Source organism: Globicephala melas, chromosome 20 (genome assembly GCF_963455315.2).
Source record: "Globicephala melas chromosome 20, mGloMel1.2, whole genome shotgun sequence".
Classification (NCBI taxonomy): domain Eukaryota; kingdom Metazoa; phylum Chordata; class Mammalia; order Artiodactyla; family Delphinidae; genus Globicephala; species Globicephala melas.
This window is the reverse complement of record NC_083333.1, coordinates 7,680,129-7,692,960: the sequence shown is the minus strand read 5'-3', so window position 1 is coordinate 7,692,960 and position 12,832 is coordinate 7,680,129. Positions and strand designations below refer to the sequence as shown.

The window sequence follows — 12,832 nt, the reverse complement described above, 5'->3', positions numbered from 1 at the left end:
GGGTCCAAGGTGACAGCCATGAAGAACCTGACAAAGCTAGAAGGCTGCAAAAAAATGGCCAGGTGGTAGGTTCGGTCTCAAGAACAGCCACGAGTTCACTGGCGAGTCACAAACTCTTAGGACAAGCCCAGTGCAAGAGTGGGGTCTGGCAATAGGTAATACACGTAAGTCCTCCTCCATCAGCCATGGTCAGACGTTACTCATACAGGGGCCCAGTTTCCTTTGCTGCCATCTACCTAACTCTCATGGCATCTACATAGCTTCATCTGCCAGCAGTGAATATGGAATGAATGGCTGTTAGCCGGCGTTGCATGTGTTTTCCATATAGATCAGATGGCCTTGACTTAAATGAAGGATACAATCTGTGAGCCTCAAATCAACCAATTCTTTGTGAAATCTTTTCTGATGACTCCAGTCTCCAGTGATCTCTCCATTTACTGAATTTTAATTTGAGTTGTGATATTACTACTTAGCCCCAAGCCTTGCTCCAAATAGACTGCAGATGTTGGGGACAAGGTTATTTTGATTTTTTTTTCTTGGCTGCACTGGGTCTTCGTTGCTACACGCGGGTTTTCTCTAGTTGCGGGGAGCGGGGGCTACTCTTCATTGCCATGCGCGGGCTTCTCATCGCGGTGGCTTCTCTTGTTGCGGAGCACGGGCTGTCGGCACACGGGCTCAGTAGTCGTGCCTTGCGAGCTCTACAGTGCAGGCTCAGTAGTTGTGGCACACGGGCTTAGTTGCTCCGCGGCATGTGGGATCTTCCCAGACCAGGGATGGAACCCGTGTCCCCTGCTTTGGCAGGAGGATTCTTAACCACTGCGCCACCAGGGAAGTCCCGGTTATCTTGATTTAAAGTCATCTAGGGGAATTCCCTGGCGGTCCAGTGGTTAGGACTCCGTACTTTCACTGCTGAGGGCGTGAGCTCATTACCTGGTTGTGGAACTAGGATCCCGCAAGCTGTGCGGTGTGGCCAAAAACCAAACCAACAAAATTAGTCACCTAGAAGGAGAGGGTGGCGCAGGCGGTCAATGAAGACAGGTGTTACGTACTTTTCTCAATGACTTGAAACCTCCATCGCAAATGTAATGAAAAGATTTTTAATAATCATTCATTAATAGCTTTAGATAAAGAATCAGGTTGATCTATAAAGCAAGTCAGATGTGTTCAAGAGGCCATTTCTAGCAGAAAACAAGAGGATCCAAGCCTCCTCTAGCAGCCACAACCCCGTCCACGTGGTAGGTAGGATGAAGCCACCGGTGGCTCTGGGCCTTCCTTGCGCCTCTCCTTCCTGGTCTTCTACCTGCTGTTGCTCCAGAGGATTCTAGTGCCCGCTCAAATCACCTGCCAGCCGTGAGGGTCAGAGGAGCTCTCACTGGACTGAGGCAAAGAAGGCACAGAGAAACGTACAGAACAAGAGGAGAAGGCACACACTTTCCCAGTGCAACAAAGGATGATGCTTCTGCCCATCAAAATCTGAGTTTATGATAACAATTAGAAAGTATGTGTACGTCTAAACTAATACAATGTTATATGCCAATTATATCTCAATAAAATTTAAAAAGCTAGAAAATATACATATCCAGTAGGTGAACTGGCTCAATAAATTCACACATTCGTATAGGCAAATACTAATTAAAATGATGCAGAGCTAAAAAAAAATAACACAGATCTATTTTTACTGAAGTAGGAAAGAGGTCCATCCTTTAGTGCTAGGAACAAAGTGTCACAGAATAATATGCATAATATCACCCCATTTTTAAGTTAAAACTATACACACATACAAGTATAGAGAAGAGCAGTCAGCTACACAAGCAGTTATTGCCGATTGGTGGGACAATTTTGTTTTTTGTTTTTTCTTGTCTGCAGGTTACTTTTCTACGATGAACATGGATTACTTGTGTTAAGAAATAATCAGTGGGCCTAACAGTACCCATTCTTTTCCTTTTTTTCCTTGACATTAACAATACTTATCAGCTTAATAATGAAACATGCTCAGTTGAGGTTTTTTCCCAAAACAATGAAAATTAAACATCTGAAGTCTCTCTTTTTTGAGGAAAAAAATGATTATTCCCAAAAGTGTTTCTGAAAGCCAGAACTCTACCAGCAGAGTGGATTATAAAACTAAGAGCTAACACACTGCATAAAAAAGGGAGGGGGAATACGAGGGGGGAAATCCTCTCTTTGAGATAAGGAAACAATCAATTTACTGGGGGGAGAAGTGGCTTTCTAACAAGTGACAAGGAAACGAGATGCAACGAACAGTTTCATTTTCTATGAATAAAACCTTAGAAGGCATATTGCCAAAGAAACACGTCAATATATAAACCTGTATATACTGGGCTACCAAACTTCACTTTTAGACAGTATATTAATTATATAGTCAATAACCATGGGTTTCATTCGTGTATTAAACACCACGATCAATGTTATTTAGACTTTTCGAAGACAGGCCACTCAGGAAAAAAATGTTGGGGAGGGGAAGTTTTTGACCCTGCAGTTCAAAAAGTCAGAACAAGCACACTGGAGATAAGCAAGACTTTAATGGAAAGCATAAAACACTAAAAATATGGACAGAAATCAGATTATTACCCTTTTTTTCCCCCTGCCTGCTTCACAATGAGACTGGAGGGAATCCAAGAGCCATTTAAAATAAAGGTGAAATGATTAGATTTTCTCCTAATTGCCTAACGCTGATGTCATGGTGTACGCAAAATAAACATTGATCTCTAAGTGAAAGATGAGAAATAGAACACGAACAGCCTTTCAGGGTAAACTATCTCCAAGAAAATTCTAAGAACTGTGGGCCAGAATCTATTTAGGCAACCCTTCGGGACCTGAAGCTCTTAGAAGCCTAACAGTGGAGCCAATTCCTGATGCTCCGCTACTGGTGATTTGATTTTTAGTAGGGAAATCTGCTAAACATCCCTTGAGGGAGCCGCCCTATCTCAGAACATCCCCTGTGGACTTCTAATCGCATCTGCGTAGACGTACTCGTGTCACCGCGTGGGCATCGAGAACGCGTGGTGGCTGGTACAATGTTCCAGAGACGCGTCAGGGTCGCACCGTTGGTCAGTGCTCTTCACAGGGTGGAAACCGTGATAGGGAAAGAAGGGAATGCTGGGAGCAGCGGATATAAAAGACTCATTACCGGACTGAAAGCTAGATTGCCACTTCTAACCCACAATTTGTCAATCCACCAGAGTGCTGAAGAGTATAACTTTCTAGTCAGCGCTTTACACGCAAGGTCAGACAGAAAGGAGCTTCCATAAAAATCGTTGAGGCCTCGGCCAAAGAATCAAGTGCAGCCCAGTGGCCATCTTCTGAGACTAGAACGTGCTCAATTAGTGGGCCTGAGAAAAGGCCGCTCTATGTTCTGGGAAATGGGAGTCACCCTGCCTAGCGCCGGCTGGTTCCTCCCGAAAGAGGACAGCTAAGGATGACACAGACAGGACGTGATCACTCCCCAGCTCCACCAAGGGCCTCCACGTGCCCCACTTGCCCAGATTAAAAACCAGGGCCTGGTGCTGCAGGAAGACTGCGACGCTGCCTAGATGCTTGGAGAGAGCTGCGCAGCAAATGCCAAGCGGTGGGCTGCAGCAACCAGATAGGTAATTAATATGATTAGGAACACAGAGAGGAAGCATGCTCTTGCCGACTGAAAAGCCCAGCAGCATAATTACTGTTTTCTTCCCAGCTCACTGTCTGTTCACATTTCAAAGCCTGGTGGTGTTAAGACTGCTGTGTAAACATCAGTAAAATCCCAAAGTGCCAGATCATCAGCGTTCCAGGGCACAACGGCTTTTCGTTTGGGGTCTTTTCATTCTTTTAAAGATGCATTTCAGGGCTGCAAACATTAGGAAGAATCATCTCCATGCTTTGGACTAATCTTCGAGTTTGTAATGAGTTCACATCTCCCCCCAGTGAACATTTATTATGAAGGCTAATTAATTGCTTTCCAGTTACAAGAGCCCTTTGCATTCAAAGAAAGTAGGATTCACAAGCTGAGACTATACTGTTTTTTAAACAAAGCAATGGAAACAAAGGGCTTCTCCTTTCAAAATCCCTTCTATTTAACATAGCTTTAATCAAGAAAAGAAACATACAAATGCAAGAAATACGTACAGGTAGAAAAGGCATACCAACCCAAATGCAGCACTAGCTGAAGGGAAAACTAAAGCAATGCTCTGTTGCCGCCTGGGTGTCCCTAGGGGACGGCAGGTCAATGCTTATCAGCCTTCCTCAGAAGAGACCATTTTGATTAATATCAGACCCATCTGACTCAGTCTATCAGACCCTGAAGGAAGGATATTTTCAGTTAGAAAAGATACGACTGATTAATAATTCTACCCTATTGCCACTCCAAGCATTAACAACTACGTGGCACCTCTAGAAAGAGAGCCTTTGGATCTAGGAAGACACGCCCACTAAAACACCCAGGTTCCTCTGCACAATCACTTCTCGGCTCTCCCTCCCGAGAAGGGGCCCGAACCGTGGAGGTGTCACCACTGGAGAAGTGGAAACCCTACTTACATAATTTATCTCATCATCTGCAGATTTAGGGTCAATTACTCGTGACATAATTCCTGGCTGAAGATAATGAAATCTTAATAAAACTGACAAAAGCCTAAAGACAGAAGGAGTGACTGGTACTACGCTCCCCGCCAGCTGACCCCGAGGTCTGACACGGTTTACACCACAGCCCTCCGAGCAGACTTCCCTTTGCTGCCAGTGGGTTCCCAGATGCGCACAAGAGGCAATGGCTTAGTCCCCCACAGAGAGGCACTCCACACCGTGCAGCTAACGCACAGTCGTCAGGCGGGGCGGGGCAGGGGGCGGGATCGGGGGTCAGTTCGCTTTAGCCCTCTGTCTACAGGCTCCTGCCCCGTTAGCAGGCTCGGCTCACATCGCTGCAGCGTTTCTCCTGATGCTCGTGATCAGCCTTCTGCCATATTCTCTGTAGTCCACGGGCTTCACGTCCATCACAGTGGCCTTAATTCGAGACTCATCCTTTGAAAAGAGAAAAGCGATTTGTGAACGAAGGAAAGAAAGCCTGTGGCCACTGGGCAATGGTTTCAATGATCCCAGCAGGAGAAATCACAAAGACACGCTGGGTTCAGAGTTCTGTCATTCCGATAAGGAAACAATGATGGTGAGAGCCCAGGGCAGAGTTTCTGGGGCCGGGAGAGTGGACAAAGGCCTCCCTTCGATACAGACCCCTCTCACCTGTCCCTCGCGCTCCCAAATGCTCAGGAACCTAGACTCCAAGCGCAATGGACCTCAGAGGACTCATGAAGTTCAATTTATTCTCTTTACAGAGCGGGAAACAGGAGCCCAGAGTAGACCGTGACTTCCTAAAGCCACACAGCTGGCTCTGAAAGCAGGGGCCGTGGGCAGCGGAGAAGCACCCACGGCAGAGGAGGGAGGCCTGCCGTGGGCCCACCTCAGCCCTGAGAGAGGCAACCTCGCTGCCCTTCACCTGCCCTGTCCACACCACTCAGGGACCGAGCAACCCTTCCATCCCTCCCTCCCGACACCACCCTGACATCCACCACCCTGACATCGTTATCACTGACGTCTGGAGTCCCTGTCTCATTTAACGCTCACAAAACCAAGCATAGCTATCAGCAGGTATTAGGGTTAAGGTCTGACAATAAAACAGAACGAGTAAACCCTGAGGCAAGCAGAGGAGTTTTCTGAATTCTTTCCCCTCGCCGCAGGTTCTCTAGGTTGGACGCTGCCTGCAGAGGCAGAACAGGGTGAGGCCAGCTCAGGGGCTCACACGCTGCAGTGTGCTCTGTACTGACTAAACCCAGTCGTATTTCTAAGCATGGCTGAGAGCAAAGCTCTGAGGCTGGACTGCCTGTGTGCCATTATTAGCTCTGCCACTTGCTAGCATGTGAGTTTAGGCAAGTTACTCATTCTCCGTATGCCTACATTGTTTTGCTGGTAAAAACGGGGCTAACAATAGTTTCTACACATAGGGTTACTGCCAGGATGCAGCGAGACAATGTATGTAAAGGGTGTGGAACAGTATCTGGCAGATAGTAAGTACTCAATAAAGGCTGTTTCATCACGACTTTACAACCGTATGATGTTATGAGCAATTTAAGGAATTTTCAAGGTAATTTTAACTACATATGGTCTTTGTTTCACATACTGACTTTAGAAACGCAAACCATGTGGAAGATGTGAGTCCATTTTGTCGGGACACAAACCAAGAACCCCCAGGTTTTAACTGAAAAGGCCACAGAGCGGGACTTCCCTGGAGGTCCAGTGGTTAAGACTCCGCACTCCCAATGCAGGGGGCACAGGTTTGATCCCTGGGGAAACTAAGATCTGGCTTGCCGCAAGGCACAGCCAAAAAAAAAAAAAAAAAGGCCACATAGCATTTTTTCTCTGGATGTTGACACTGGACGAGACCCTTAACCTCTCTTTAAGGCTGTTTCCTCATCTGAAAACACGATGATGCTTGGTACCCCAGTGCTGGGAAGATTCAATGAGTAATAAATGCAGGGTGCTTAGCGTTGGGTCTGGAACACAGTAAGCAAGGAGCTGACAGTTAACACTATAATGCTGCTGGGGGTGACAAACAGCAGTTCCCCACGGCTAACCCTCCTGCACCTTGGGTGATGTTACTTACATTGTAGGTCTCCAACTTGACCCTGATCCTGAATGTAAAAGATCTGAAGTTGGCATTCTGGAAAACTTCCTCAAACGCTTGCTCGTTCTGCAAAAACAAACGTCAAACGGTAGGCATGGAAACTACCAGACCATCCGAAAATGTCCATAAGATATCTGAAAAGACTTTGAGGAAAATCCTTGAGAAAATGATCACCCCCAGTGGTTTAAAATTTCTTAGGAATGACTAAGGTGACATTTCATCACATAAAACTGTTTAGGTAGAATTTTATTAAAAATTAAGATACTCTACCTAGAGTAGTCAAATTCACAGGGACGGAAAGTGGAACGACGGCTGCCAGGGGCAGTGGACAGTTAGTGTTTAATGGGTCCAGAGTTTCGGCTTAGGAGGATGAAAAAGTTCTCGAGCTTGATGACAGTGATGGTTGTGCAACAATGTGAACGTATTTAATGCCACTGAACTTACACTTAAAAATGGTTAAAATGGTAAGTTTTATGTATATTTTACCACAATAAAAAAGAAACTGAAACACTCTTCGGGAACACATTTCTAAACTTTAAAAGTCTGTGAGGGAATAGATCTGAGGCTCAGCATCTTCGTCACAAATTGAGAATGGGAGGACACACTCAGACAAAAGTTCAAGTTGTCATATGCATTATTTCAGCCTCTGGATTTACAGCGATGGATTCGGTGAGGAAGTGAGGAAGACAGGAAAAGTAGGCAAAGGTTAGGGAAAAAGTTTAAAAACGATACTCCTCTCTCCCTCTTTCTCTGGCCCCTCAAATACTATTTGATTAAGCTGCTGAACTAAAAAAAAAAAAAAGTCTGGTAAACAGGGATCAGAGAAAGCATTTTATATAAATATGCATAAAATAAATGTACAAGAACTTTTTAAAAAACAGTTCATATCAGTCAAGTATTATCTTTGCAAGCCACCTGAAACATGCAAATAGCTTTATTATATATAGAACTGTTCTGTGTAAAGGTTACTCCACACACACACAAAGTCCTCAGGCTTTCGGGTATGTAAGTAAAACAATGTGTTAAACCTTCAGAAAATCATACCAGCTGCCATCATTCTTTCAAGACCAGTGAAAGCATGCAGCGCATACTCTAAGAATATCATAGTTCCCGAGGGAAGAGTTTCTATATGTCCTCATTCACTGGCAGTGAAACCAGCCAAATGTAATAAGCTCATAAAAAATCCTGAAAGGCTGCCTCGAGCCTTAAAATCTGATATGAAAATAGAGGACCAGGCAAAACAGATAAAAGATACCATCATACTTTAAAGTCAATTCCAGTTATTTCTGTAAAAGGGCTTGTTGGGATTATTTTTAGAGAGCTCATGGACAATTTCAAAGAGACACAGGGGCAGAGCTAAACGGACAGAATAGAAGACAGAAAAGAAACACACACACACACCAAAACAAATGACAAACCCTTTTTTTGTTAGTGGCTTTTATAAGTATCCTAACTGATTTGGAGGAAAACAGGGGAAAAAAATCTACAGATAGATGCTAATTTGTGTGGCCCAGAAAATATAGCTTTTATTGGTCTTTACATGCTTTATCTGAGCAAGTACCTTTCTTTTTTTTTTTTTTTTAACATCTTTATTGGAGTATAATTGCTTTGAGCAAGTACCTTTCTTAAGTTTAGGATAATTAGTAATCTATCCCCTGAATTAAATAAAACTAATATGTGAAAATACTAATTTATAAACATGAAATGGAGAAAGTTATCTTATGAAAGAAAGTTATTTCATAAGAATTCCACCTGACAACATGAAATAAGCAAGTATCTTATACGTGAATTTAAACCAGGATTTGATTCAACTTTTCAGAAGACTGTTTATTACATTAAAAAGGCACATCTGGAATGGATAAAGATGTGGTACATATACACAATGGAATACTACTCATCCATAAAAAAGAATGAAATAATGCCGTTTGCAGCAACATGGATGCAACTAGAGATTATCATACTAAATAAGTCAGAAAAAGAAAGACAAATACCATACATGTGGAATCTAAAATATCACACAAATGAACCTATCTACAAAGCAGAAACAGACTCACAGACATAGAGAACAGACTTGTGGTTACCAAGGTGGGGAGAGAGGGATGGACTGGGAGTTTGGGGTTAGTAGATGTAAACTATTACATTTAGAATGGATAAGAAGGTCTTACTGTAGCACAGGGAACTATTCAATGTCCCGGGATAAACCATAATGAACTTAAAGTCCGACACAGACTCAAAAAAACAAAAACAAAAACAAAGGCACATCTGTACTTCAGCTTATTTCAGAAGACACCTTCCAGATCTCAAGTGATTGCAGGCACACCAACTCTTGGTGTGCTAACAGTAACGGGAGAAAAAATGCTGGAAAGTGCTGTTTTTAAAGCATTTTCTATACATTACTTCATGCCTCATTGTTAGCACATCCAAGGTGGACACAATTAGACAGAATCGGATGAGCTCTCAAATAATCATCAGTGAGAAACTATACAACACCCAAAAGCAGCAAACCGAAAAATATGAAAGAGCACAAAATGGGTAAGTGTTATAGCATGGGAACTATTACAGTAATAAGACAAGACACGGCTGACCTTCTCTTTTAACTCCCCAAGATAAGCAGCGCTTTGTCCAAGGATGGCCTCTGCAGACTCCTGGAAACATGTGACCCACTGATTCTCTTGAAAGTCAGCAATATTTACCTAAAAAACACAACTTTACGTTATTTCAGCAAAGAAATAATGAAAGGAAGACACACTAAGGAGACAGGGAGATTAACTTTTTCTACTCATTAAAATAATTTCCAGGGAAAAAACCCATTTCCACTATATATGCCATATTCTTTCCAAAGAACGTAAAAAGTATCCAAGAAAGAAGCTCAGCATGTAAGTCTGGATCACAGCAGGAACACGATGTGGTGTGTATGTGTGATTTCAGATCTCAGTGGAGATACAGCCCAACTAAACTCTCCTTCAGACACAGAATCTGGACACAAGGGACTCAGTGGCCGTCCAGCCACAATGGCCTTTGGACTAAAGGTTTTGAATAAGCCACCAAAGTCCTCTGCATTTTAAATTGTACATCCTTCAGTCACCAGGAGGCACTCCATAAGACAGCTCTCAGTCACTGCTGGCATCCCAGACAACTGGAAAGCCTGAACTAAAGACAGTGCCAGGCACTTGGTAGGCACTCAAGAAACACCACAGTGGTCCTCATCCACCCATTCTACTTACTGACAGGATCATGCGGTACTTGAAATTGGGAAATTCACTGTCACACTTCTCGCAGCGGTACAATCCATTCTGTTGATCAATCACTTTCTTATTGCAGTCCTGAGTTGGGCAGGCCTGGTACATACAGTTCTCTTTGCGAAGATACACCACTGTTGCCACAGAGCTAAAATAGTCGGGCTTCAGCAGAAAAGAGTGACATGAGACACAGAGCACAGGCCTATGTTCAGGACTGGACTTGCCCTTACACATGAGGGGTAAGTGTTTACATATTCTAATTCTCATGATCACAATGTGATTACTGGGAATAATTCATTCTACAGTTTTAGAAGTCACTTGTGCTGATTATAAAACCCATGAAGGTAATAAGCCAAGTTATAAAGCATATTATTCCTTAATAAGAAAAGAATTAATTCTAAATTAGACTAAATTAATTAAAACTGAAACAGATTATATGAAAGACAAAGACTTCAAGAGACAAAGACGTGTTCCTCCTGTTCCTCTGCCCCTCCAAAGGTAACAGAACCAGGAAATACAGAGGAATGCAGTAAAATCTAGCAGTTATGTTCAACCATTCCTCCCACATTAAAAACAACAGCAATGATTTCTAGCGTCTCGATTCAACTTTATCTCTATTTGGCCAGGTGTCAGCAAGCTTTTTCTGTACAAAGCTAGACAGTAACTAACTCAGGCTTTACAAGCCATCGGGTCACAGTCTTCGCTGCAGCCACTCACCCTGCTGCTGTGGTGCAAGATCGTTCACAGACAGTATGGAGATGAGAGCAGGTGGCTGGTTTCAATGCGCTTGTATTTACAACAGGCAGCAGGCTGGATATGGCCCGTGGGCCTGTTTGTGAATCCCTGGTCTAAGTCATCAAATTCAGAATGCAAAAAGACTGAACAAGTCTCTTCAAAGTGGAGACGTCACTGATAAGTAAGTGTAGCAAGGGCCAAGTCATGTGCATGGGCTTTATGTTGCTATTTGCTTTGCCTTTTAACTCTCACGGAAAGGATACGGGATGGATAATTTTGGGGGGCAAGCAGTTCCCTCTGGGTGTACTCAATTCAGGGCCAGGTCAGCAGCCTCTGGGGCTTCCTGATGTTTCAGAACAGAAGAGGCGAAACAATATGGTGGATGTTTAAAGAGCTTGGGCAAACCCTCACTCTAAAAGGCCCTAGAGAAGGGGAGTCTCTGAGGAGAATGCCTGAAGGATGTTTGTATTTCCAGGTAAGGTCCAGATTCAAAGTGTGACTTGAAAGTGTGGGTGCGAACAGGTACTCTCTAGGCCTGATTTCTTGTTACATACTGTCTACCCCTAGATCTAAGAAAGAGACTGGTTGACAAGAGACACAGATCTGTCCAGTGTTCCATTCTCAGGACGCTGTATAACAGCATTATGAATTGCAGTCACTGACAATGACGAATAAGAGAGTGGGACAGTAAGGAATAAAAACTACATTGTATAATATGAAAATAATATAGCAGGAATTACTGGTTTGGGGAGCATAAAGGAGAAATAAATGATTTAAATATTGAATTGCTGACAGAATACAGGTTTAGATTAAGATGGGAGGAGGGTCATTAGATACAAACATTAACAAGTCAAATACCAGAGCCATTCTTGTCAGAGAATATCAGCAGCGCTCAGCCCACGAGACGTTAATATTTTACAGCCAGTGAGGGCACATGTGAGCCGCCCGATGTCTGACGCTGAGACTGACTAATGCTCAGCGTGAGCTATAATCTCAAAAGCCACCTTCTTGGTATACGGGCATTTCAGTTTGCAGGAACAATCAGAGAAAAGACATATGGACCTCCAGGCAGCTCATAAAATACACAACCTGATTACTACCACTTTGCTAAGATCCCTCTGAGAACTACACAACTCTCTAAGTCAAAGCCTGAACATCTTTCTGCCTCAACCTACCTGAGGGATGTAACATACTCCTATTCGAAAGCACAGCTCCTTCATTCTGGCCGGGATCCTCAGCCATCACACCATGCTCTGGGCAGAGCCCCAGGTGAGACTCATAGCTCTGAATTAAGGTCTAACAGCTGGTACCACAAATGGAATCTGAAAACTATTGTCTCGCATATTTTACATGCTTTTGTGAAGAAAGCTAGGAATGCAGATACCTTGTCACCTTGGCCCAAGTTCTCTGATTTAACCTCATATAAAGTTTTCCAGTTGGTGTTGCTCCCTCCTATTCCTCCACCCTTTAGATCAGAGATGGAAACGCCAGCTAAGGCTTGTCCTTCCGAGTCAAACCTGAAAAACAAAGAATAACAGGCACTATATATGCTTATTGAATATGATACTTGTTCCTACATGCTATATACGGGCTATCCACTCCCCACACAACTTCTTCTTTTTCTTTCTTTCTTTTTTTCTTTTTTTGGCTGTGTTGGGTCTTCGTTGCGCGGGCTTTCTCTACCTGTGGCGAGCGCAGGCTACTCTTCGTTGCAGTACGTGGGCTTCTTATTGTGGTGGCTTCTCTTGTTGTGGAGCACGGATTCTAGGTGTGCGGGCTTCAGTAGTTGCGGCACACGGGCTTCAGTAGTTGTGGCACGTGGGCTCAGCAGTTGTGGCATGCAGGCTCAGTAGTTGTGGCTCATGGTCTCTAGAGCGGCCTCAGTAGTTGTGGTGCACAGGCTTAGTTGCTCTGCAGCATGTGGGATCTTCCCGGACCAGGGCTCGAACCCGCGTCCCCTGCATTGGCAGGCGGATTCTTAACCACTGCGCCACCAGGGAAGCCCCGCCCCCACCCCCCACCCCTCACCCAACTTTCATAGGTCATGGCCAAGTGAGCTGATGGTAGTATCTTCCTCATTGTATCTTAAGTCTATTGAAGAAATGGAATGACCTCTTTTTTATCTCAATTGCTTTGATGCCCCCCAGTGGTCAAGAAAGACAGTGCCCAACGACCACAGAAACTTTTATTGAATTAG

General features: G+C 43.9%; 1 protein-coding gene across 2 annotated transcripts in view; it reads right to left on the bottom strand.

Moving 5' to 3' along the window:
- Positions 1 to 1,081: 1,081 nt before the first annotated feature.
- The window catches only part of RPA1 (replication protein A1), a 56,343-nt gene continuing 44,592 nt past the window's right edge, over positions 1,082 to 12,832 (bottom strand). For both annotated transcript variants that reach the window (XM_030861843.3, XM_060290520.2), the window contains 5 exons: positions 12,020 to 12,152; positions 9,886 to 10,062; positions 9,247 to 9,354; positions 6,641 to 6,727; positions 1,082 to 5,007 (listed from right to left, as the gene is read on the bottom strand). In XM_030861843.3, the coding sequence (XP_030717703.1) occupies positions 4,900 to 5,007; positions 6,641 to 6,727; positions 9,247 to 9,354; positions 9,886 to 10,062; positions 12,020 to 12,152 (613 nt within the window). In that variant the 3' untranslated portion in view covers positions 1,082 to 4,899. The remainder of the gene's footprint in view (positions 5,008 to 6,640; positions 6,728 to 9,246; positions 9,355 to 9,885; positions 10,063 to 12,019; positions 12,153 to 12,832) is intronic.